At 34.8% G+C, this 27,536-nt stretch overlaps 3 protein-coding genes across 3 annotated transcripts in view; all 3 read right to left on the reverse strand.

The window, feature by feature from the left end:
- LOC138181084 (pleckstrin homology-like domain family B member 1) overlaps window positions 1-2,734 on the reverse strand; it is a 64,541-nt gene extending 61,807 nt beyond the window's left edge. Inside the window, exon 1 of the mRNA XM_069115632.1 lies at window positions 2,596-2,734. The gene's annotated coding sequence lies outside the window, so the exon portion shown is untranslated. The remainder of the gene's footprint in view (window positions 1-2,595) is intronic.
- Window positions 2,691-6,768, reverse strand: LOC138181086 (zinc finger matrin-type protein 5). Its single transcript, XM_069115634.1, has 5 exons — window positions 4,119-6,768; window positions 3,876-4,026; window positions 3,605-3,740; window positions 3,275-3,524; window positions 2,691-3,029 (listed from the first exon to the last, which is right to left on the reverse strand). The coding sequence occupies exons 2-4, from the start codon at window positions 4,002-4,004 to the stop codon at window positions 3,286-3,288; spliced, it is 504 nt and encodes a 167-aa protein (XP_068971735.1). The 5' UTR covers window positions 4,005-4,026; window positions 4,119-6,768; the 3' UTR covers window positions 2,691-3,029; window positions 3,275-3,285.
- A 1-nt stretch (window position 6,769) lies between these two features.
- igl (IQ calmodulin-binding domain containing protein igloo) overlaps window positions 6,770-27,536 on the reverse strand; it is an 83,713-nt gene continuing 62,946 nt past the window's right edge. The window contains exon 4 of the mRNA XM_069115633.1: window positions 6,770-9,200. Coding sequence (XP_068971734.1) covers window positions 9,051-9,200 — 150 coding nt within the window. The 3' untranslated portion in view covers window positions 6,770-9,050. The remainder of the gene's footprint in view (window positions 9,201-27,536) is intronic.

Raw genomic sequence — 27,536 nt, forward strand, 5'->3', positions numbered from 1 at the left:
AGAGAGAAATCGCATGACGTAATAGGCCCGCATAAAGGCAATAGAAATAAATGACGTTAAATTGCCGAGTGGCTCGTTTTTAGCAGCTCATGTGCTCCTAGACGTGGCCGAACGAAATGCTTCGCGTCGAATTAAATCTGCGAACCTCGAAACTTCTCGCTGCTGCCGGAGAAGAAGAATGAAAATGAAAATGATCGTTTGATCGCGTGTTATCGGCAGATTGTAAAGATTGGTTGCACGTATTGTCCTTGCGAAGATTAATCGTCGATTAGATACGTGTATTCCAATGCGTGTCGAAGGGGAATTAGTTTTAACGTGGATGTCATGCGAGAAATCAGCTTTGATCTAAGATAGTTTTTTACGTCTAATAGATACGATTAATCTTGTACGATCTGATTGATTTTGAATTGATTAGAATTGTCATTTAAATATTGCGCAATTTCTGAATATTACTGATAGCTGAGGTAATCCAATAGTTAATATCATAAAAGAAATTAATTTTAAAAGGTAAAGGATTTTTCTATATAAAGCATTTGATATTTAATTTTATTCCTTCTGATTTAAAAATATAACCTTATCCTAATTTATATTTAACATAATACAATTTAATGACTTGGGGCATAATGCCTTCTTCGTTTCATGTTAGTATCATGAAGTAGGAATTTAACCTACATAAGGTCTTTAATTCTCTCAAAATCCTCCATGAAGACATACTACATATATATAGATACATATGTATAGATACATGAACGCACTGATTCGGCGATTCGAGTCGTATTTTGATAAAACCTCCGCATTACATTCGATAATATATATAATAATATATAATATGTTTAAAAACAGATTATGTAAACTAGAAATACTGATCGGGATAGTGAGCGTAGTGTAGGATGTCCAGCGGTAGGTCACCATTTTACGAAAAGTATGATCGAAAAGTGATCGGATCCGCGCATGCATGTTGCTTACTCTGGGCTGCATTGTTCGAAAGAGGGCCGCGCAGCTGCTCGAAAATAGACAAGTCCATTGTGGTGTGCGCGGAACGCGACAATGGACGCTGATGCATGCCTGAAATCGATCGGGAAACTGACTCACGGGCACGGGCACGGGGACGATCCCAAACGCACCATTATTTCCATATCGACAAGGTCATGACCTCCGGCAAGAATCGTGACGCGACTACACGTAGCTCCACTCTTTCTTGTCTATGGCGGACAGGAGCAGGTCGTTGCCACTCGATCGTCACACTACCAGACTCCATGGACGTTATGGCGGAAACGATAACAGTGATGTAATATCTGTGAATCCGTGCCGACCATCTTCTAATCACTTTCTCTATATCAATCAAGTTCATTCAGATTTTGTAATCACATTATTTATCATTAATGTTTAATTATTGCTATTAAACACTATACAGATTATTAGTTATTATTAGGTGCTGTAATTTCTTTCTTATTTGTAAATTAAGATTCTGAAAATTCATTGGAATATATCTATTCTTTCATATGTTTATGAGAAGCAAAGTTTGCATGTAATGCTTGAAAAGTGTGTAATAATATGCTGTAGAAATTGTAAGAGTCATTTTATGACTATATTAACAGGAATAATGCTTGAGTAAAATCAATTTGATACTCACAATCAGTATGTTATCGTATCCATGATAATGCATACATTATCAAAGGGTATCATCATACGTAAGTACGAACCGATTTCCGTTACTATAACAGCGCACGAGTATCGAATCTCGAACGAGAAAATATGGTACTGTGATGATCGTGAAATAAATATTATCTCTTAACCAATTACTATAATGGCGACACTTTTTCAATTTAGCTAATTTTTTATAACCGTAATAATATAGTAATTTATAATTATAACTAAGATTATAAAATGTAATTTACTGGTTAAATGGCTTCCTTAGTTATCAACGCATAATATAGAACGTATATATTGTATACTTAAATTCATACGATTCATGTTGGAGCACTAATTCAGTGCCTCCTTTTATGCAAAGTGAAACGATTCTTTAATTAAATAATATGATTTAGAGCTCATAAAGTTTCACGCTATAGAAAATAAAGAAAAACTAGCAAAATGATAGTATATTTCATTGGAGGGAATAACATTGTTCCGGTTGCGCAAACTAATCGAAGACAATCTATTGTATTTAAATTCGGTAACTGTGGGAAGGTACGTGAAGAAGGAGATCGTATGAATTCAAATGACGTTTCATACTTGTCAAATTGAAGTCACGCGTTGTTAAAAACCATACGATGTATGGGTCTGTTTATAATTTTATGCGCTCGCAAATTTAACAATAAGCATTTTTCTTACATATCACTGATGTTTGAAAATTATCACTCTGTAATATTTTCCGTATACCTAAACACTTTCTTCGAACTATATCTACCTTTATTTATGGTCGTAAGAAGTTACGATCTCTCATAGCTATGAATGTTTTCTCTGTTAACCAAATCACGTGTTTCGTTTAAGCTTAATCCTATTATACATATATATCTTTTATGGAATAAGAACCATATGATTTGATTACAGATAAAACATGCACAATGAGCAGAGGAGATATTGGTGAAGACTCACCGGTGCGATCGAGTTGATCCGAAGCGACGATCGAAAATCCAGTCGGTTAATCGAGGGCCGGCGTCCCGCCGTGCCGATGCACTGAGAAGTTTCAAACACTTTCTGATTGGTACACCAGCGTAAATTCACACGAGTTACGTGATCGAGTCAATCTCATAATCGCAACACAGTCCTCAGCTACGAACATACACTGAATTCGTTTTTAAATTGAAACGACACGACGGCGCGCCGAACACGACACTTAAATGCCAAACTATCGTAGCAACGGGTGCTTCGTTACTGCGTGACGGTGTACCAAGGTTCATTGTGTGCTCGCCTTTCTGCTTGGTGATTGGCGGAGGGGATGATGGAGGACAGATGGTAGTCACGGAGGTTACCGGCAAACATCAAGCAGCACCGAGTCTGATTCATCCTTGTCTCGTAAGATGGTGCATCTGTTTAATCGGAAAATGTCGAAAAATTACTACATACTATTTAACTGTTCCATTTTTTAAGTATTATTTTACTAGTTCTGAATTAAGGACATTTCAGAAATTTCCGGTATTTTGTATTTATATCAATTTATTTACGATATATTCGATCCTTTGAAAAGGAAAGTACATTTTGAATTATTTACATGTACCAAGTTGAGATTGCAATCAAACTACAATTTAATTCAATTTAAGAAAGAATCCTATACTTCTTATGTTTTTAACTCCATTCCTTGAAAGTTTTAGTATTTGCTAAGCTTTCTGGTGTGATAGGCCATAATGATGGTGGCAACATGGAACAATTCTGTAATTCCAATGGTCTAGGCCAAACAGGATAAATAAAATCATCTGTATCGCTTGTACTTGTAGCATTCTCAAAATATTCTTTGATTATATCGTCAGTATTTGGCCAACCATTTTCAAGCGTCACATTCAGTTTTGATTGATGTTTCATAGCAACTATAAATAATAAATAATGGTTATATAGTATGCGGTATAGTATTCTTTTTACATTTACTTTGAATTATTATGATCATTACCCAGTCGTTGAAGTTCCCATATCATAGGAGGAGTATAGTGGGAATATCTGCAACCAAGGCCAAATGCACAATCACCACCATTTAAATACCATTTGCATGGTATCTTTGCGCTTTCTTCTTTTAATATAGCTTCTGGATCTATAGAGAATAATAAATAAAATTATTTTTATGATCGTAACGAATGTGTATCAACTTTGAGGTTATGATTAGCAAGTTATACTTAATTTCATATATTTTAAATATTTTATCGATAAAGTATTGCTAGATATTTATCTTTGAACATATTATAATGATCTGCGCGATTTTTTGTATGTTGTAAACTCGAAAGATGTTTTTTTCTGGCTTCTGGGTCATCCTTAAAGGATCTGTCACAATACTCGCAATAATATCTTCTACCCATTGGTGGTTAAACTTTACTGAAACTAAATAAGAAATATTTTATTTATTATAGTATAAAACTTTAAGTACTACATTGTATAATATTAATAATATCAATAGAATAATTTGTACTTACTACTACGATCTGCTACGAACTAAGTATTACGAGAACGAAGTAAACAAACTTTATAGCAACTACAGTGCCATCTGACATTCGCTATGAAAGTATATAATTCAAGGACTATGTACCATGACAATCAACTTGGCTCAATTTTAGTTTTTATTTAAGAAAAGATTTATTTTGTATTCCCGATCGTGCACATTTTCCATGTATAAATTATCAGTATATGAATAATCAACTGAGAACAGAAAAGAGTTACTAAACTATCCAAAACGATTAATTTATTTAAAGGTGTATTTCTATTAATTCTTCAGGTCGGAATTTTTTGTACACTTAATGGGTATTTATTTTAAACAAACAGATTACATGTATGGTACTGCTCGTTTAAACATTACAATTGTTTGTTACATCCTTACAATACAATTTCTCGCAACATCTTGTGCGTTACTAATCTATATCTGTGTGGTAACGTCATATACCGAAGAAAATGCCTATAATTTATTACAATAACCTTCTCCGTTAATTCTTGACCTCATAATCGCGTACCATACGCAGCGAGAAATACCTTTGCAACTACAGAAGCTTCAAAATATTAAAAAATTTTTAATTATTCTCCGATAATATGAATTTTCTTACACCAGAATTTTACTTAGAGCAAATAAAGTTATCCATCATTTGTCCGTGTATTTGCTTCCAAGAGAAATTCTATCCTGGAAATATATAATTTTTATATTTGAATACGCAACGTTGTAGAATGCCCAATTTCAACTTTGCACTATTCATTCTCGGTTTAAAAAAGTATTTATAATATATTTATTTCTTTAGTTGAAATATCAAAAAATGAATTTCTCTGTAAACGAATGATAATTCTTTGTGAAAATATAAAGCCGATCCCCACTAGACGGCAATAATAAAAATGCAATTGCCGTATCATGTCATTGACAGACATCATAAATATTTATATATTCGACAATATTAATATTATTATACACATATAACATATAATATAAACACAATATATTAATAGTATTAATATATGTATATGTATAGAATGTCAGTGTGGATTATAATAATATTCGTACAGGAGCTTCTTAGTTGGTGTAGCATACAAATATTATTATAACAGGAATATAATATTATAAATAGATTTAATATATTAGATCGTTCTCTATATAGATTTCTAGCGTCGTTACCGAGACTCGATAGGACACAGTGTGAATCGGCTTTCAAATTTTAAATGTCAAATTTCCTGTTTGGTTATTCGCTAACAGAACTAAATTAAGCAAGTATATGGATCATGATTTGAATGTTCGATTGGTTAATCATCGACCATATGCTGACTTTCATAGACATTTTCAACGATAATAATATTTTCACCAGCTTTCTAGAAGCGATCAGTTGTATCCTATGAGGTAACGTGAAAATGCAAGAGAATTGGAATCGATAAAGCATGAACGATATTTGAAAATGTTGAATTACACGCGAGGAAGTTGGAAAACGTGATTTAAAATTTGCAATCCTTTTTTTGTCAATTATTAGGTTAACAGATAAATGAAAATAATATAATTATGAAGTAGAAGTTATAAGAAATTGATAAATATTTTTCACATATACAATGACAAGTGTAAGAGTTCTTTGATATCTACGAAGAGAAATTTTAGATTCATTCCTTCAACATAAAAGATTACTAATAATACAATAACTGTATATATATGATAACCGTATAGTATTCACATTTTGTTCATAGTGTGCATTTCAGTATGAGAATACTGTATAGAATCGAGCTCTTTGCGGAATTCTACGTTTCTTAAACCGTACTTAATTTTTTTATTTCGGCGTAGCGTCTAAAATTTGCTTACTACTATATATAACAATTTCTCAATAACTTTTTACGATTATCAGAGACAAGTGCAAAAATTTGTGTAACATGTGTTTTCAAGTATTAATAATATTAATCGTGCATGTACACGTACATAATTGAGTTATTTTCCGAAAATACAATCGTGTTTTGCGCAATATCCGTTAGAAACGTTGTGATACATGACAATGCATGACAAGAATCGATGACGCATATCGAAAATATTTACAGGAGAAATAAACGACAACCAAAGTCAACAGTTAGGTCGTTAATGAAACTGATAAAACGATAACAGTTCCTACTGAACATTTAATGTTATCATGGTCAACTCAGTGCGTCATAAATTATGCAATAATTCCAGGAACGTGAGTATATGCATAATGAAGCCGCTCGATAGTTGTACGAAAGGTTTTTCTTTATTTCACCTGTGGTTAATAACGTGAAACAAAGAGAGCATAGTTGGTTGGATTTAATAATTACAATAATAGTTGAAATAATATAAAATATTTGAATTATCCTTAGATAAAGCATAAAAAAGTTAAAGAAAAATGCTTAAATTTTTAAAAGAATATTTTGTCAAATTTTTATCACAATAAACGTTGTACTTCATACTAATAATAATAATAGTATTTCAACGCTGCACGCTTATTTTTTAGGCAACATATATAATTATACATGTATAATTCAGGCAAAAGATGTTCTGTTCAAAAAGTCCTTGATCTGACCAATTACCTTGTACAAATCAAAGATAACATCAAATGTAAGTAAACGCACAGCGTGCTTGATATAATACTTTTATTTGTATTTTTTAATCATCTTGAACGGTGCGTCATCATTTTCTCATTTTTAAAAGCAAAAAAGATTCTTTGTCGAACAAATCACCATGTATTTCTTAATATCGATTTTTATGTCTTTCATTAATAACCGAATAGGTCGAAAATCGACAATTATCGGGAATTTGAAGAAAGTTTGCACGTGTGCTCGTAAAGATTGTAAAAAGCTTCGTAATGTTTTTAGGCCTGCTAAAAACAACGTATTACTTTTCCACCGATTGGGGGTTAGGTTGGCTCGAATTAAAACAAAACCGAAAAAATTAAAACCACGGACTAGATGAGAATAGAATGATATGAAACGCGCTCCCGTTACATGGCAGTTCGACTGGAGCGTTGTAACCTCTTTGTCGTCGAATTATTGCGTCTACGGGGTTGCAAAAGCATCTGCGTGTATGTATGTGTACATATATCCATAATTGTGTGTCGTAATATACGATCTAAACACGTAAAAATATTTGCATTTGGTGTTTGAAAAATAACTTGCAGTTAAACATAACGGTATGGACATCCTTAAAGTTAGAGTAATGTAATTTGGACGACACGTTTATCGATTAAACATGTTGTTTGCTCAGGCATGCGCCTTACCAGGGGATAATTTCCGACCAATAATTCTCTATTGTTTTCATATTCGTAACATCATTATGTACATATATTTCTTTATATCTGGTTGGATTTACATGAAGCGTTACAATATGATCAACGAATTCAATCGACTTGTTATAGCGCGAAATTAAATTTATCGATGTGAACGATATTACGAGTATACACTCGGAAAGAGAAAGAAACGATCGACTTTCGATTGATTATCAAAGATTGCAGCTGCTATTATGTCCGTGCCGTATTTTTTCGAATTAATTCACTTTTGCAAGGAACAATACGGCTCCACCCTCTTATGGCGAGCAGACTCGTGATTTCACGTATCGAGTATGTGGTCGGATGACATTTTAATTATTCGGTGTTTGTAATCTTTCACTGTTTTCATTTGCGAATCTTCATGGTCTACAGTGTATAACATAAAAGAGGAACGTCCGATACGAATGGCCGAGTAGTTGAGTCTCGACGGTGGTTCTCGTACGGTAAAATTATACAAGGAAGGAAGAGAATGCGGTGGTAGCGCGTGCATCGCGCCCCGTGCAATCTATTGTCGAAATTTTGAATCAGCTTCCATACGTACATATATTGGCGCTCGCTATCGCAAATAATCCTTTCCAAGCTTTTTCGACTGCCAATAAATTTCGCATTGACAACGGACTGGCAAATTTATCGAGCGTTCACCGTGTTCATCTTGAACGCACTAGTCTCGCGTATCGGTTGATTAAACGAAAACTTCCGCACTGAAATATTGAATACGCGGCCGAGCGATTAAATCGATCCACGTAATTGGATCTGCTCGAAGAAACGCACTCACCCGCTGTGCTCCTTTATTCGCGCTTCGAATTTATGAAAAGGCTGCTGGCTTCGCTCGGCTATCCAGCCAATTAATTTCCCACTGCGTTTCTTTAGTTTTGTCTAGCTCCTTTTCGTTCATTCTTTTGGCCAACCAGTGGGTGAAGCTCAAACAGTCTTCTTCTACTAAAATAAGTGTATTTCATTCATGCTTGACCGCGATTCAATTCAACGTGTTATTATATGCTATGCTCGGTATTATAAGTAGCGTGGTCTTTTTATCGACTTGTCCGTTTTCTTCAATTTGTTCCTTCAACTATTAAGATTCGTATCTCGACGAAATGTGAATAACAAGGATGTTGATAGTATGTAATACATACATGTATTTTAAAATATTAAGCAATAAGCATACTAGCCTGAAATAGGCGGGTGTGCTTAATGCGAATCTAATGAATCTTCAATATAGAAATTGAAAATCATGTATAACCAGAATAAATAATATCCATATATTTGGAATACCACATTTCAAAATGGCAAAAAATACGTAAGTACGAATTCGGATGGAAAATTGTTTGACAGGGATTATCCGTGTTTGAAGATTTATGCGAACTTACAAGCTCAGTTTTAAACAAATCACAGCGGAACGTACAATTCAGATAATAATCGTGCCGCAGGATGAAGCGGATTCGACTCAGCGACAAACGAAAAAGCAAAGACGAAGCCCGATTTACTGCTTATGTTTTGATTGTTCGACTTATTTTTCTTTTATGTTTGTATTTTTTGTCTCTTTTTTCCGTCTTCGTTCTTAGTTTTATTTCGGGCATATTATCGGAGATCTGATTTTTAAAAATCAACACTCCAATCTCATCCTTAATTTTTAGGCGCATCGTGCACAGGATTCGATAACACTTCTTGGCGGACCTTGTGACCTCGGAAGCTTGCTTGGATCTTCGTCGCTGCCTTGTGTAGATCAGGATCCGTGAGATCGATACCCTCAAGCTCGTTCACGGCGTCCTTCGCCTGAAACAATAGATTGCAACGTTGACGTATAGATTTGCTATTGTAAATAAAAGCATGTTTGTTGAGATTACGCGTTGTGCTGTTAATGTTTGTTAACGACTATATGTCAAAAGTTCGATTGCATGAACACGTGTTTGCGTTATAGCTTACTAGATTGTTTTCTAAATACTACCTACTACTAAATTCGTTTGAATCGAATGAAATCGTGACATTTGTTTTGTGTTAGGCGAAGCTGTACCTTTAAAATGATTGAGGACATAGAAAAATTTCAGATAGTAAAGTTAAAGAAAGTAGAAGATATACGAAATACTTATTTTGTTTAAAACAAGAAGATTCAACCTCGGTATGTAAATTTGTAATTGCAAATAAGCGTAGAACGTATGTTCGTAATATAATACGATGTTGCCGTTCACTAAGAATCGCGAGCCAAATCATTTCAGCATGTTTATGGTGCGTTTCATTAGAGGGAAAGAAAGAATACACATCACGTTTCTTTCGACTTTAACTTGTTCGTAAAATTACCTCCTCCAAATAAGAATAATACCTTGAGTTCATCTTTTTATTAATTTTCTTAAAAGTAAACTGTTAAATGTATAAAGCAATATGAATTTCGGTGAAATTCGATGTCGGAAATATTATTTGTGGTATTACCAAATTTTTGCGTTTCTTTCATCGTGGTATAAAATATTACGGAAATCATATACAGTTATAGTTAGCAAATACGTTTCATGGCATACCGAGCGTCTCTTTTATCTCCACACAACAAACACACAAAATTTTGTATCACAAAGTTTACTCTTTAAAATTCACCTTTTAAACAAAATTGCTAAACAAGTACATCTTCAAAGAGGAACATTTTTAAATAAGTATTTCACTTTTAATATAAGAAAAGCTAAATTTAAGTCTCTTTTAAGTTAGAAATTGCAATTTACGTAATCTTAACAAAAGCAATTTTAATATATTTAGTTGATGAATACAATCTATCTACGATCTACGATCTAGTTTTATTACGAATTATTAAACATGGCAATAAAGATCAATTTTATTTCTATTATATAACTATCAACTTAAATGTTTTATCTTTCTGTATCGCGTTTCTAGTTTTTGCTTCAATTTTTCCTTTTCATTATTGTTACGAATACCAATTTTTCAAATTCTTCCCATTTACGATATTTTCTCAACGAAACCTCGATTATTCAAGATACTCATAGTAATCCTTCCCGCACTAGAATCATCCATCCACGACTTGATCGTATTACGCAAACAAAATCACCATGATGAATTCGAGTCAGTAAAACGAGACGTTCGCATAATTTCGTGCATTTTCTCTTCATCACGGCTTGTTCTTCGCAACTGTATGCTCAATTATCGTCGCACTGACTAAATTTAGGCTTAATTATAACGAATCCAAGTGGGTCTGACGTCACAGCGCGAGACCTGGATAACAAGGGCTCGAGCGGGTCTCGAAACAGCCAGGCAGAGGGTAAAAAGAAGCCACATCACATGCAAAGGAGGTTTATAAAGATGTAGATCGTAATTACGCGCGAACGTATTTGCATTCTACTTCTTATTAAGCCATCCTTCTCTATCATCTCTCGCCTCTTTCTCTCGTTCGTGTTCATAGACTTACTAGCTACGTTCGTGTGAAAAGGCTTTTCGTATCATCTATACTTTCCGCTATAACCAATGATTTTGTTTGCGCAGAGAAAGAAAAAACTGTGTGGAACTTTCGTATTCGAGCATTATTCGTCGACTGGTAGGATCGTAAGGTAATTTGACAGGTTGGTGTTGGATGCTATAAAGAGGGCAAGGGTTAGGGTGTCAGTTAAAATTGTCATTGGTAATGGATTTAATTACGAATAATGCACCGTATCTTTGGTTTTTCTTCCTTCACTTCTTCGATTACTTTAAATATCAATAAATATCAGCTATATCCGCGATGGCAAATTTGAGTGAAGGTTCATCGAACGCCCAAAATTCCAACCTTAATCCGACATACATGTATGTATAGGTGCGAGTTTATTAAAGATGTGCGCGATAAGATATGAAAAAAGATATAAAAATTTGTTTAATTCCTCTACTTTCCGGCATTATGTGGCATATATGTTTACATTAAATTTAATACCACTTCATGACTTTCTGAATATAGCAGAAAAGAATGATGATCTCGTTGCATACTCCGAAAGTTGGCTTTAAAGTTTAAAGGCTTTTCGGTGGTTTTGAGCTTTTAGCCAGGAAGGATCGTTACTTAAAATAACACTTTACGTCCGTAGATCTCGAATACTCGAGAACTTCGTTTAATAGTTAAACGATTCTGTGGCTACTCGAGAATGTTCGTGTAAATAAAGTACGACATCCAATTAGTTCTGTTTAATTAATTACGTGAACGTTCGATCGTCCGAGTTGTCGTATCAAACCCATCACGAGAAATATTTTTCCTTGTTTCAATCTTTCGATCTGTATCGATTACGGTCAATCGAACGAATTGTCTTTATCATCAGATACAGTTACAAAATCGATATAACCGATTTTGCAAAATAGTTGCTTCGATTAAGCAGATTTCGTTGTCTTCGTACCACTAGTAAAGTTCCTATAGAGTTGTTCCATTTAGCGGATGCGTGGCAACTTGTCGAAAATCAAAAGCAACTTATAGGGAGGAATTTTCTATGAAGTTGAGTCTAATTATTGGACTTGGTGCAGGCACGCACCCGTCAAGAACAATGTCGGTTAGGGCTTAATAATTTTCCATCGGTTCGGGAATCGCCTGCGGCCCAACGTGAAACTTTGTTCTCGGCTGTCTTCCTTCGTACAATCCTTTGAATAGCAATTAGATGAGAGTTGAACTCTTCCAAGCTAATAAGTCGCCCGCTTCTGTAAACTTGCGATCTATAGAAATATGTTTCGGTTGGACTTGCTAAAATCCGGATCCGTCGACTTTCGAGAAAATTACAACGGATTAACTTTCGATGTCCGCTATAAACGAACCTGAGAGATTCATTCTGATCAAGATGATAGCCGAGAAATGAAACTTTTGTTCTTTGACCGATAAAATTTTACAATTCAAAATTTATGAAGCGATGTGAGAATAAATCTATTAGTATCATTACTGGCAAATTAATACGGACACTGTTTTATCGATAGTAGCATTTCGTAAAACTTTCACCCATGTTCGAGAAAAGAATGTATTTATGAATTGCAACGTTTTTGCATTTTTACCTGGATCCCTTATTATACCTAATGTAAGTACGTTTATCAGAGTACCTCGACACTTGAATATTCCAGTAGGATCATTCAGTTAGTCTACTCATGTTTAAAAATAATCTGCTTTCAGAATTTCCTATTCTCTGCCTTGCATTTTATCATAATTAATTCTGCTCAGTTTCTATTATCGTTATTAGCGCGGTTTCTTAATTGAATGATTTTTATTACCATATTAAATTTATTTCGAACAAAAATTACGAATCGGGCATTGTACAACTTTTAAGAAAGCGCACCCATAAACTGTTTTGCGTACGCCCGCGAGACGTTCGTGAGAAAATACATATTCATAGATTTACATGCTATTATACTTTGAAACAGAGTTTGTTGAAACGACTTTTTCAATGACTATAAACCGTCTTATCTAATCCCGGTTAAATGTTTCAAGCACCATGGAAGATTTATTTTTATGGTATTCCTGCAGAGTTGTATCAGTTAAGTAAATGATTAAACGGAAGATAAGATTTCCTGTATTATCATTTTTATAATATTTTATAATTTTTTCAATAGAAAGTAATTCTATCTTTCTTAACAATAGTAACATTTTCTATGCAAAAGTTAAAAATTTTTGCAGAGATTTAAATTAATATCGTCACATTTTTATAGCATGCATTCGTGTTCGTTTACTTTTTAGAACAATGCTACACCATTATCTCCACCATAGAAAGATTTGTGAAACAGGCTGAATGGGTGGTTTTAATTTCAATTTCTTTCGCAAACATTCTTACGTCGCAAATTATTTATTTTGCTTCGAAAATTGACGCGACATTAGCTTTATAGAATTTAAAAATTCTTTGGATGATCCAGTGTTATCACAGAGCAACCAGAACAAAGCACAAAGAGGCTTGGCATGATTTTCTTTCATCTCCTCTCTCGTCAGTTGTCTCATCTCTTTGAATCACACTTGAGCGGCGGATAGTAGGTGTACATCTGCCGAAATATGTAAAAAGTTTTTCCATTTAACTTTTTTTCCAATAAAGAAAGTAAATTGGATTTTTCCCATTAACGATCATTAGTTCATTTTTTCTGTTTCTGTCGAAAAGTGGAAATGAGAGTGATGTCTCTGTATTCAATTCAGATAATCATTCGTTTTTTAATGTTCATGATTTTCTAAACGTTTGATATTCAGTTTCTTTTAACATTTCATTGTATTAAGGCGTAGGTAACTTTTTAAATTAAATTTTAATCTTATTTTTTACTTTTAACGAGATCTTCATATGTGATTCTAATTACTGTCAAAACGTTTCTTTATATAATCATCAGCATATCCATCGATAAAATAAAGGCTAAAAGAAAGGGTTATATCAATATAAAATGGAGATCTACCCTTTGAGTAAAGTCCTTTAGACTCTCTAAAGAGAACTAGGATTCATAATACTTACATATAGAAAATTAATCAATTTTCAACGGAAGTATTATCATCTTTCATGATATTACAAAGGAAACCATAGAGCTCGGTATTTCATTCTTTCAATGACGCAACCATAACTAGTCAATTGGATTGGAAAAAGGCACTCGGCGCAGCGTTCCCAATAGATAACAGTCGGTCGCGATCGAACGCATAATACCACGAGTTCCTCCGCTACAGACTTGACGGGTCATAATGGCGGATCGCGATCTCTGGAACCCGATCATCAGTTTGAAATTACTATCACTCCTACAGAACTATGCATCACTGGATAATTATTGTTCTCTTCATATAGTCGGTGTATTTGCGTTTTGAATTTCCACATGAATGTAAACAATCCTTCTCACATACCGTTTCTTTATTTGCATTCACTCATGCTTGTGGCTTACGAAAGAAACTTGTCTTACGAGCCTTTGAAGATTGATGTCTTGATTTATTTATAAATACAGCTTTTATGTGGTTATGTTTGGATAATGCTAAAGGTAAAGGTGTATTATGCGACAAAATGTTTCGACTGGAGGGAGGATTGTTATATTTTCACGTGTGTGACTAGGTAATGTTAACAGAAGTGTTGTTGAAGGGGAAAACGAATGGGGAAAGGAACACGATTCTTTATTTATCCTATTACGACCTATTGTATGATATTTTAATACGACAGACAAGACCAGGATAATGTATATGTTTATTATCTTTTAAAAGAATCAATTATAATCGTTTGCAACATTATTGTATCCATAAGACGTTCATTGGTAAGGGGTTAATTTCTAAGGTACTTGCTAGAAATTATTTTTCTCTTAACATATTCTAGCTTTCATAGCGAAGAAATCTTGTTCTATAACAAGGTATATTTATTATATGAAGTTATTTCTTAGCCTATTTTTTGGTATAATCTTCAATAGAGCAATAACTGTCTTATTCTTATAAAAAAAACCGTTTTGCTTTATTTACTAAGTGAAAGCTTTATCGATCGTTTGGTGGTAATGAGTACCTTATTAAGTACTTTATTAGGTATATAAATCTTGTTGTGTAAATGATCGTTAATTAAATGTTTATTAATACATAACATATATGCCACTTTATGGCATTTATGAAATACAACAGTACATATCAACCTTTTTATCGTCTTCCCATAAATATCTGACAACAAATAAAAATTAGATAAGACACTACGTTTTTTAATTAATTTAGAAATTGTTCCTAGTGGAGACATCTGCGAGGGAAAATAAGAAGCTTTCTTGAAAGAAACATAGTGTCGCCCTTTTTAAATTTCCTCTTTTAAGAGAAATTATACGCGAAGATACAAAAGTGCTATAATAATGGACAGGTCTTTTTCCCTGTTCGTTTCTTTTCTTTGTAAAGATAGATAATAAACTTGATATAGTACTAGTACGAACATTATTTGCTAGCAAATTGTTCTATAAAGGAGGACGAAGCTTAAAAATTTCACTCTTTATTGAAAGATGTACACACTTTGAATATTAAAGTAATATAAAATTTCATTCTATCTATTCATTGTCCATTTCCTTTTAAATTATTTAAAGCTTTGGTACTTTTCAATTTATCGAAAGAATTATTTGGAAAATATTCTCCCCAAAAATGAAACAAATAACACATACGTAACAATATAATACAGTGTTCGTGTAATAGCATGATGTATTTATATTTTTATATAAATATTTTTGAATGTTCGTTGCAGCATTGTAATAGGACATGAATATTTGCGATCAAATATCAAGGTTAGTAATGTCATTGACAAATAGAAATGGTATTGATAGAATCGTAAGATTATGTTGAATAATCATAGATATTACAGAAAGGTATGTACCGAATTGAAGCAATGTACGGACGTTTAGATTATTATGTATAACTTTTACAATAAAAGGAAAATTTGCTTCTGTAACTGGATAGTCTAGTTCATAATTCGGCGAAAGCTGTAAACCGTGCACAAAGGTTGTGAAATATATACTCTATCTACATAAATATTATTTTATCTTTAAAAATTTTTTCTTTATTTGTAATTTATCAAGACGTACAACATTTCCCAAATTCATCAGAGATCGATCGATGAAATCTACCATTACTTAGCGACATTAAAGTTGAGCTCAAATTTACATTTTCTATTTAAGAAGACTCATAAACATTCTCTCGTATAAATATACCAAATCCATCGATTGATGTAATACATATATCCTACGGTATTCAAACAACAAGCCATCAAATTTACGGCTATCTACGTTCACTTTAAACTTAGACCTTTCAACATAAGCTGTTTAAAACAACTTAAAATTTTTATTTATGAGTTAAAAAAGTTAAAAAGTTAAAAAAGCAACTGTCTATTTTTTCTGTATTAATAGAATTTAACTGAAATCTTTACTAGCTAATCTTTGAGAAAATAAAATTTTATACTGCGTTCTAGGTAGAATAAAATTCCTGAAAGCGTTAAAAACAGTCGAATGTGTCGAATCGACCGGAAATGAACAAACACGGCATTCCTATGTAGGTACTTACATGTGTATATCCATAATGGATTCATAACAGACCTCTCGAATCTCGAATAGAAAGGTTCGATAATGGCGTGTGCATCCTATTTCTTGTTCGCCGTGACAATACGCGATAATTTAAAGAAACTTTTGTGGAGGATTTTGACAATCGGCGAACAAGATTCAAAGAACCCATTGAAGCAGTTGGTTAAAGCCCTGTATCGGTAAATCGACGTAATTTTAAGTGGTTAATGATAGCCCACTCGTGTCGTCGATGAACTTATCGATCATAGTGTTTAACACAACATCGAAATTCATCGACTTTGCCATATTAATTATGGAGCTAGCTGTATCGCATTGATTGTCGTGATTTTTCCTTCGCATCTTCTCTCAAATCCTCTGATACGAACGTAATTTTATTCGCCAATAAAGGGTTATCGTTCGTAGGCCTTGTCGTTCGAATTGTTTGGGCGTTTGCTTCAGACATAGTATGCGCGTTTTCGAGTTACACGTGTTTCGCTGGAAGCTGAATACAAATTGTTCATCGAGAAGACTAATTTCCTGAATGGTTGGTAGATTGTTCCTGGAAGTAATTTTAAATCGGTGTTCCAATTTCGATAGCGATAAAATTATTCGGCGATGCTTTCTTCTATGGATTTCTTCGTGTTTTTCACCGCATCTGCCGCCGCTTACGTCTTACGACACGTGGAAATTGCAGTCCAGAGGCGAGGTATGCGATTTTATCTCTGTCAAATGCCACTACTAATTCTACCATAGACACGGTAACTGTTTCATTACAGAAGTATCACAATTAATGCGTAATCGTCTCATATGTTGATGTAGAGTGATATAATCGTCACAAGACTAGCTGTTCTCCTGATCCCATTAGGGAACCTTGTGTGGTCGCTATCTATAGTATCGAAAGCGATGTTCGTAACGACGATATTAACTTCCACAATCTAAGAATCGGGATGGATTACTATAGTGCGAGCTAAGATAAACACGTATCATATCGAAATGGACTCAAACTATATATTCGAGCTTTCGTAATTCTTAAGCAATTTTGTTTGCGATCTTCTCCTTAACAAAATAGAAAGTTACCGTGACTTTAAGTGTTTGCCAACCTATTCGTGATTGTTTATGGTCGACTGTTTCGCGGAATTGCACGATTTACTCGTCCATTGCCAATTATTTTAAAAGATCTTTACGTAAGGAAACGTTTTTTGGGCAACTACCTATCCTATCGATTCATGGTCGACCTTTGCTTCACCCTACGCATCGTTCCATCTTCTTTCCTTGGATCCTTTCCTTCTTTATTCTTTTTTTCTGCATTCCTCGCCACTGATTGTATTTGCTGAATGCGCGATTTATGTCGAGAATCTGCAAGCTCGTTGAGCAAGAAATTTATTCCCTCGAAATTGGAGAAACTGATGAATTGCGTTCGTGACAAATATCTGGTACATCTCCATTATTCCCTACTCGCCGTGTTCCTTGATACGTGAATACAAAGATCCCTAATGAATTATGCAACCACATTTATGCAAATCAACCGCAATAAATTTTTGCCCACAATCCTTTGATGCGTGTTTTCATTTGTAGGAAGTCACATAGCTGATTTTGATAGATCGGCAAGTATATAGACCACGCTGAGCTATTCTTTTCTCATCGATAATATGAAGCAAACCACTAAAAATTTCTCGAAATAGCAAACAAAACTCAAACTTTCTTTCCCCAGAAGGTTATGTTTACAGCGTCCGACAATCGATAATTCGCCACGGCAACTGGCACTCGGAGGCCCCATTAAAACTCTCTTCTTACAATCGAGATAACGACGATGTTTGTAACAGACCGGTTATTAACAGAAAAAGAAGCTCTTTCTTCACAACGAAAGCACATTTGCGCGTAACGAAGTGCATTCGCGTATTCATGGCGAAACCACCGAATTGACCCAGTTTAATTCTATGAGTTCACGCGACCAGCACAGGTAAACGCTCGTCGTCGTCGTCGTTTAAAGAGAACAGTCAAATCGTGGATTTTTCAATGGCTTTTATACCAAATTTATTACACTATTTTCGAAAAAATGAAATGGTTGAGAGTTTCGGCACTAAAATAAAACCGTAGTTAAATATATTAGAAGTAATTTTAAAGTATAGGATGCAAGGCGTCGCAAACAGTTTTCGCTTTAGTGAAAATTGTTGTTTGAACGTTGACTATCGTTGGTTTTATATCGCGTCGAGGATGCATCACTCTGTCGTCTGTTCTCTCTTTCTCTTGCAAATTTTCGTGATCAAACGTGTTCACAGAGTGTCAGATGTAAATGAACATGCAAACGAACTCACCGTTTCGCTCGTCTATCTTTGATAAAGCCGCCAACCACTTTAATTGAGGGCAAATATTGCGTTAGAAGGTGCTGGAATTAGACGAAACTTGCACCGTGTTGAATAATTTTTTAGTTCCTTTCTCTACTATTTCTTTTTTCATTTTTTTTTTCTCGGAACGTTTTTACATGTTGGACCGGACAGAGATGTTAATTAAAGCAACGAGTCGGAAATAATTACGTTATCGTGAGTAGGACGAAAGGCGACTCGCTGCGATTATGGGACATTAAAATGAAACGAAAATACTCTAGACTTATTGGGTCGTTCGTTATTTTACTACGTTCCACTGCTCTCAAGAATGAAAAAACGTTATATAAACGGTAAATGTAGGTTCCAAAAACAAGATATAGACACGCAGCCTAAGATGTAGACACATTTTCGTCGAATTTCAAACACTGGCATCATTTCTTTTGTTAAAAATAAATAATATGTTAGAGCAAGTTGTGTTTACATTGAAGACACTGTGTTTCATAGTAAATTGGTATGCATATAAACGTTTCACAATGAAGATAGCGCTATCTGAATGATTTGTTTTAATAACGAGTGAGCAGATATTCCCTTTATGTATGTCAGCTAAAGAAAACGTCAGAAAAGTTCAGCGTCTCCATTAGCAGACTCAGAAACGATATCCTGCTTAAGAACTTTCACTTCGATGCAATGTAGGCCTAGAAAAACTGAATCTTTTTCGCCTATTACAATTAACCAAGGACCATGTTCAAACAACTGAAGTTGAAGATCAGATAAGACGGGTCAAAGAAAATGTAGAACTAAGTAAGAGATAAATAGCATTAGCAAAATTTTTATGAGAAAATCTTTTGTATCCTTACCTTACCTTACAGGGGTATAAGAACTTCTGCAACTGGGTTATTAACCACAAATAATCTTTTCTAATGTCAATTTTCATAACCGATAGCTATCTATGAATTACACTATGGATAAATGAAAATTCACACACCGTTAATCAATCTCGGGGGCAATATCAGTTTTCATGTAACATATGAGCTGGGATTATTGGAGACTTTTTTATTGGACCATCTTTTCTTCCGTCTATACTTAACTGTAGAAATTAAACACGATTTTTGGAAAATGATCCTTCTACACTGTTACAAGACATGTGATTGGAACGTGGTCTGTGCATGACGGTGCTCCAACACATTTTAGAGGAACTGTCTTAATAGGAATTACACTAACTGATAGATTAGCAGAGGAGGACCAATTGCCTAGTCTGCACGCTATCTCAACTTAAATCCTTTGGATTTTTATTTATGCGGACGTTTTAAAAGTTCGGTTTATGATAATAGCGCTATTGATAACCTGGAAATACTAAAAAATCGGATTATCGCTACATGTAAAGTAATTCGAAATACACCAGGAATTTTTGAACGTCTTCGACAATCTTCGAAACGACGACGTCACGTCGATGTTATGTATTCTTAAAGGAGATTATTTTCAGCAATTTCTTTTCAGTAAGTTTCAAACATTCTTACAATACTCCCTTATATTCGTAAAGTGTCTATATCTCCGAAAGAACATATTTCGGATCTTGTGTATATATGACCTTTTCTAATCATTAAGAATAGTGGAATACGGTACTAATGTTTGGCCACCTACTTCTTTGTCATCCTGTATACCGAGTTCTAATCTATATGTATATTCAGTAAAAGAAGAGGAAACTTGTGATATCTTATAATTGCTTTCATTTTCCGTGCACGTCTATCTTTTCTCTCGCAGTCGCCCACGGGTCACCCGTCAGACAGCAAGCATATATTCAGTTTTCTGTCACGTACGTTAACAAAGAAACCCGCGAACCTTCACTCGTTTTCTGTTCCACGCGATATCGATAAGAAAATGGGGATAAGGTCGATCAGAGAAAAAAGGAGAAAAAAATAGGTAGATTTTCTGTCTGATTCTTCTAGCGAATAAACCTCCGAGACACTTGCCCCCTTGCTCGTACGACTTTTTCTTCAACTTTTTCTAATCGCGTCCCCGTTATCTTTGACTTTTCTACGTTTCGCGCGTTTTCTTTTTTCTATCTGCTGTTCCATTGATTCGTTGTTTTCGTGCTGCTGCTTTTCATCAGAGAAACGGAAGGAAAAGTACACAACCGACGCCGCATAGCCAAGCAGCTTTGTACATGAACGGAATTCTGTTTACCAAGCGATGAGAGATACGGAGACGCGAATAAAACACGACGGATCGAATGTTTTTTCACGAGCCCCCGTATAAGCAGGATACAGTTTAGAATGATTCGGATTTTAAAGAAGCAAAGAGACGCAACGGAGATATCTACGTCTAAAAGGGAACTAGTTGACCCGTCAAACTTCAGAATTTCCGGAAAATTTGTCTTACTTGTACAGGATATCGATGGAAACAGTACAAAAAGCTTCTATCTTGTGCGCAAGTATTTTTTGGACTTTAGCGAGTTTTTATTATTTATTGGGCGTTTGTTAAGCTCCAATTGTATTAATTCGTTTAAAAATTTCAGAAAATGGATCTTCATTTTTTTTTATAAATTCTACGCTTGCATACTATTTCGACGATGTTACCGAAGTTCTTGTACTTTAAACGATCAAACCTGTCCTCTATATTTCGAAACTTATAGAAAATAAACAGAAAGTTCTCGCAAATAGCTGATTAACGAGTTTTCATGAAAGTTCTATGTCTGAGCTTATATCATCCCGCTACGGTGTCCTTATTTTTTCTTATTCGTATTTTTCGAAAATTAACGTTCCGATCGATAAACTTCTTTACGAATAAATAAACGTTTGCTGCTTTCCACTCTGTGTCTAAACGAGTACGAGCAAAGAATCATTTGTCTGTATTCTGTATGCATTGCATTACTCTGTTCGCAGTGTTCGATCGAGAATTAAGTTAGTTTTTAAATCTCCCCCCTCACCCCACGAACTCTTACGATGAACGGATATCAAGCAAGTGCTTGATATGCTTGCATAGTTTTCGAATTGATCCACATTATGTCACAGATATATCAAACGAATAACGCGCGAGAAATAGATCCGTGATTTAGGAACGTGATTTAATACCAAGTGACGATAAAAGTAAGACGAAATAAGCCAATTCGATGTCTGTTAACAATACGTTGAAATGCGGAACAAGAGTATGATATTTCTTACGAAATCATTAAAAGATTTAGTAAGTTAAAATTCATTTAAATTATTTAAACTGATATAACGTATCTCTTACATCTCTACGTTTTCAAGGACACATCTTTAGAACAATGAAAGTCCATATCCAATATTTAAATCACTATTTTCGCCGAGAATTAATCCTAACAGCAAATTACTACCGGTTAAATCTACCGAAATAGCACATTCTCCGCGTTCTAGTCAATTCGTTCTAGTCAAGATTTCTCATTGCACGCGAGCAGCTATGATCGCGCCTTCTTCATTGAAAGAATTGTGTCAATATTGTTTCTTGTGGTCTATTTTCTACACACGTTGACACGGATTCTTCTGGTTGCTCACCGAAGGAGAAACTTCTTTTCATCGGATCTCCTCCTAACCGTTTTTCCTAAGTGAATATGCACCTGTGAGCTTTCCCTTTTTTTTTGCTGTTAACTTAACCTATATCGTATCTCCATGAGAGCGTGCTCGTCCCTTTCGTTCCATGGAAACAAATTTTATTTCTTTTTCTTTTTTTGATTTTTTCCCCTGTACGATATAAGCCTCGACGATAGGAAAATTTCATTCCACTATATTGTCTCTCTAACGCTATTTAAAAACAACGAATCCTTTGTCGTCGCGTCAAGATCTTCCCTCTTTCTATTCGATCTTTCGGTTTACACCGTACCGGCTGGAAGTTAGATAGAATCGATATGCAAAGCTGAAGCACGTTGGTATCAGCGTGAAACGCCAATACATAAATCTTCGAATAGGATTGCTTCTCCATTATCGTGTTTCGTGTTCTTTTCGGGAAAGCCATCGCTATAGTGAGCCATGGTGATATATGGATCGACGATTTTTTTGAAAAATTTGTACGACGTTCGCGCTGCTTTGTTTTCTCCGTATTTATAGACGCTCGTTGCTGTAAGGATTTTTAAGTCATTTTTCTCGCACGAGGTTGTTCGTAATTCTTGTTAAGATCGATACAACGTGGAATTTTTTCGAAATACATGTGAAATATAAAGGAGCTTCATTTTGTATGTTATAAGTAAAAATAAATGGTTTAAAATGCTAACGAATATTACGATTTAAAAATGTTTAACACGCGGGAAAAAGACAAGAAACGAAAGTTGCCATACGATTACGAGATGTAAAATGTTGGCAATAATTTACGATTTTAGCGAGTCACGTGATAATGGGACATTGAAAACGGCAAGTAAAAATAGCTGTATTTCCATTTTCACATTTTTGCTATGCACGTACTCATAAATTTCAAAATCATAGCAGTTTCTTGGCGCACTTTCCAACGACATAAAACAAATTTCTCTGTGTACATTCTTCCACTTCGATTACAGTCGGCGATATTTTTCCGCGTTGCATTTGAATTCCTTTGAAGGAACACTAGTAAGAAACAGCATGCAGTAGGATGTAGTAATAAGTTTGTCCAGCTTACACTTTGATACATATCGAATGTAAGAATCCTCAATTAATTTATCGGCAAAGCGTAGAAAGGTCGGCAGTAATATGCGATGAACGTTCATTGGCGCTCAATCATGATCATTCGATCGAGATTTCAGTCTCGATCAAAACAAGAAGCGATTCTTGATAAATCCTAAAAAGGCCCAGAAACGTAAAGGCACTTGTTAGAAGGAGCCCTTGAACTTTGGTCGACCATGTTCGAGGCTCGGATCAAAAGGTCGCAGAACGAACGTCGCTAAAAATTTTGAACTGTTTATCGATCGTAGCTCGCTAGAGCGTCGTAACACGCATTACAACCGCGACCCACTTTCTGTGAGCAACTTTTTTCATGATTTTCTGTTTCCTTACTCTCTTATGCGCGTTCGAGCCTCAAAATGCCTCCGTCAGGACGCAACTTTTCAACTGAAAAGTTTTATATTGCAGAACTTTTGAATAGATCCAACATTCTCCTTTTCTTCTCTCTCTCGCACATGCTCTTTCTTCGAGAGTACTATCAACTCAGATGGAAAAACAGAGAAAAAGCGAACGGATTCGTTGCGTGCTCCGACCTTTGCGTACACTCGTACTGCTCGGCGAAGTTTAAGGTCAGATTAACACGAAAACGTTTCAACGATCCTCCCAGCCGGATATAGCAGAGGGGAAAAATCCACAATCCCATGGAGCGACTGTTGGTTACTGTTTTATTTCGCATGGAAATACGGTCGATCGATTAGCGAGTTGTGAGTGACTAGTCGGATGAAGCGAAATAATGTAATTGTTTTTTTTTCTCCTTTTTCGGTAAAATCCAAATAACTGATGTAAACGAACAAACTTTATGGATTAGATTGAGGCGATACAATGTGTTGAAATAGGTACATGTATAAGTATAGGTATATGATAGGACTGTGAATACTGATGACGCAATTCGTACTTTCTTCAGTTAACAAGTTAATCGATACTAAATTAACACATAAACAGAATTCTATTAGGAATTGTAAATAATAAAGTAACTTAAATTGTCGTCCTACTTAGCTATTATTCAACATTGCAAAAATCGATCGTCAAAAATTTGTCTGCGATAAACTTTTTTACGTTTAGAATAAACGAATGACTGAGATATCAAGCAAATCGGTGTTACAGCGTCAATAAAATTTGTCAATACTATCACGCCTCCTCACGGCAAGAATCTTAAACAGGGAGACGAAGACAAAAGGGATCTTTTCCTTCGATACAACGGTGGAAAATAAATTGAGTATTCTATTCCTACAACATCAAGAAAGGGCAAAGTTTGGAGCAATTGGCCGCGCTCGATAGTTTTGAAAATTTGTCACTAGAGTTATTTGTTAGTTAAAAATATTGTTAACACTATTATTGAAAAATTATCGCTGGAAATACCTAGAATTACCATATTATCGAAATTTTCTTGTTCGCTCTATTCTCTGTAACATTCTCTATCTTTACCCTCTCTTTTCTGGAATTTTGATAACAGGAATGTGCAACTAAGATCGCTGGAGGCGAACTATAGATTTTACTGGTTTATCATCCAACCGAAGGAAATAATCCGTCTTCGACGTGCGGAGACATCCAGACAGTTCCTGATACGCGGATATCCATATCGAAATTTGGATGCTCTCGAACCTGTCGAACTCAGATGCTCAGGACGCGTCTCGATAATTCGTACTGTAGCCGATCACGGATATCAACAACAGGATTTAATCTGTTACACCAGCTCGACATCACCGAACCGATATCTGATTTACCAACAATTTTTTCGTTCAGTATTAATAGTTTTTCGACATAAATAGGTTACAACTTTTTATAAGGAATGCCATGAGAGACTGATTAATGTGTTAAAAAATGTATGGCTCTATTGAAAAGAATGAAGCTGACCTTCGTTCTTTCAGCATCGCGTGTGACTAGCCGCACGTGGAAAAGAGCCCATAGTGTACTAGAAATGAATTCGATGCTTTTATTTGTAAACATGTAGCCGTCGACACTTCATCTTGCAACACAGGAGCAAAAATGCTTACAAAGAAATAATATTTCTACTTATAAAAAAATTAATTAATTTGAGAGCTCGAAAATAAAACTTTTTTCAAGCATTACTCATAAGAGCAAACTACAACCGATTAAAGCTGCTTCAGTATATTTTCCACGACTCATTTCAGTTAAAATTCTTTATTGCACGCGATCAAACTCGATTGCTGCTCCTTGCTGAGAATATATTCAATTAGAAGCTTAGCGTCGCTTTATTCAAGAGACGCGTGCTTTGTTTCTCAAGAATTTTTCTTAAACTTAAATATAATAGTCTATTGAAAATAATAGACTATGAAATATTGTAACAGAAGCTCAAAAAATTCTCCATATTTTAAAGTTGCTACACGGGCGAATGTTCGTAACTATAGAACTTGCGAATTATCAATTAGATATTCTTTGAGAGTCATACTTCGTAGAGAGATACTTCGCAGATACCGCTATTAAAAGGGAACTAAGAAATCTACTTGATCAGTGTCAAGCGACAATGTTACTTGCGACGCCTCGAACACGTTAGCGTTCAAATGTCGAAAGGAACAAGGTTCGACATGAAAAAGGCAGGTTGAACGGGAGCAAGGAATACGTGAAAGATCTAAGCGAAATGACAGGTACTCACATATGTACTTTGCTAATTTTGTAACGGTACGTATGTATACAAATAACTACGTAAGCATTTCTTACCGATGTTACACCATGTTTCTCTAGGATAATTATATTCTATAAACATCGATTTGTTTCACGCAACCCACTTTCAAACTGTTCTGAATAATTGAAACTTTCTATTTTGCTTTTGTAAGTTTCGCTTTCGATCAATTTGTTAGTTCCGCTACATTAACGCTTACAATGAAAAATCGCATTTTTTATGTAACTAAACGTAATGTTTCGCGTTTTAATCGAGATTCAGATCATCATCGGGTGAAATTGTTATTAATCGAGCGAAAATTAATCTAAAATAGCGAAGCTATACGTGGAGATCTATATTTAAATATAGGTTTTAAGCAGCGTTGAAAACAATTGATTGCTGCACCCAACTATAGCACACTCTATAAAATATTTCTCCTTTTCGATTACAGTTCATCGCAGCTGAAAGTTCATTATCTACCTACATTCATCAGCGAGTAATTTCATTATTTTATCGTGTGAATATGCCGTATTGATTTAATTAAACCGCTTCGCTGTTTCTTACGCTTCTATGTCGGTGAAATAATTACTAATTAATCGACGATAACTACAAAAGATACACAAAATATTTTTGTAACGTTCCAATTTTCGAGAAGCCATCCTACGAAGAAAAAACACGGAACGACAAAAACAAAAATTATGTCTCCGTGAGTAAACGCGACTTGTATTGAATTTGGATCTTAGAGCTTCTAACGACGATCCATTCATCTAATCACGTCACCATCGCAATCAAAAGCAAGCGACGTCGAAAACTTTTTCTATTACGTCGAATCGATTTAATAATAATATACGATAGAGGGAGAAAAGAACAATGCGTCAGTACTGCCAATTTAATGATCTGCTTTTTACAAAGTGCACAGACGAGCGTTGTTTCACCCCGATGATATCGTTCCCTGTTCTACTTTTTTACATACAAAAATAAAATTTTACACAAGAAGACAATGATCTGTATGAGCGATTTATTTGCATTATAACTGTTTCCTAACAAGAATATTAAGTCTGAAATGTCTTGGTCGAAATGAAATATATGTATATATCTAATATTCCTGCTTACGACAGGAATTCAGAAAAATGTGTTACTGTTTTAGAGACACAGATTTATAGCACACACGGTGTTCATATGACATCGAGGAACGCCATAACATAGCATAAATCATAAGAAGTCATAAATTTGCAGTTTTAAAATTATATTACGATAAGATAAGATATGCCTGAGAAGAAGTTTAACAGTAAGAATTGTCCACTCGGAACTAATAGCCACAGCTACTTCCTAATAATAAAACTTCCAACATTTACGAAACTTAGGAAATCTGTAGATCGTTTTCGCCGCTGTGTGAAACGCGTAAAAAAATAAAAGTTCTTGGTGCAAAACTTGAACAGTAAGTATTTTATTATCGACGTTTTCTCAAGTTTCTAAGTCCTTGCGATAAATTGCATCAAGTGTTACAGCGTCTTCAGCATAGACAGGAATTTCCATTAAATTCGAGGCATCCACTGAATTAGTGGTTTGACACCTAAAC

This window comes from Bombus flavifrons, chromosome 6 (assembly GCF_040668555.2).
Source record: "Bombus flavifrons isolate JBK064 chromosome 6, iyBomFlav1_principal, whole genome shotgun sequence".
NCBI classification, from domain to species: Eukaryota; Metazoa; Arthropoda; class Insecta; order Hymenoptera; family Apidae; genus Bombus; species Bombus flavifrons.

Coding starts and splice junctions, on each gene's coding strand:
- LOC138181086 (XM_069115634.1), bottom strand. CDS start 4,004: ATGGGTAGAAGATATTATTGCGAGTATTGTGACAGATCCTTTAAGGAT. Junction 3,741..3,875: donor ATTATAATATGTTCAAAGAT/AAATATCTAGCA, acceptor TTCTCTATAGAT/CCAGAAGCTATATTAAAAGA. Junction 3,525..3,604: donor ATGGGAACTTCAACGACTGG/GTAATGATCATA, acceptor TATTATTTATAG/TTGCTATGAAACATCAATCA.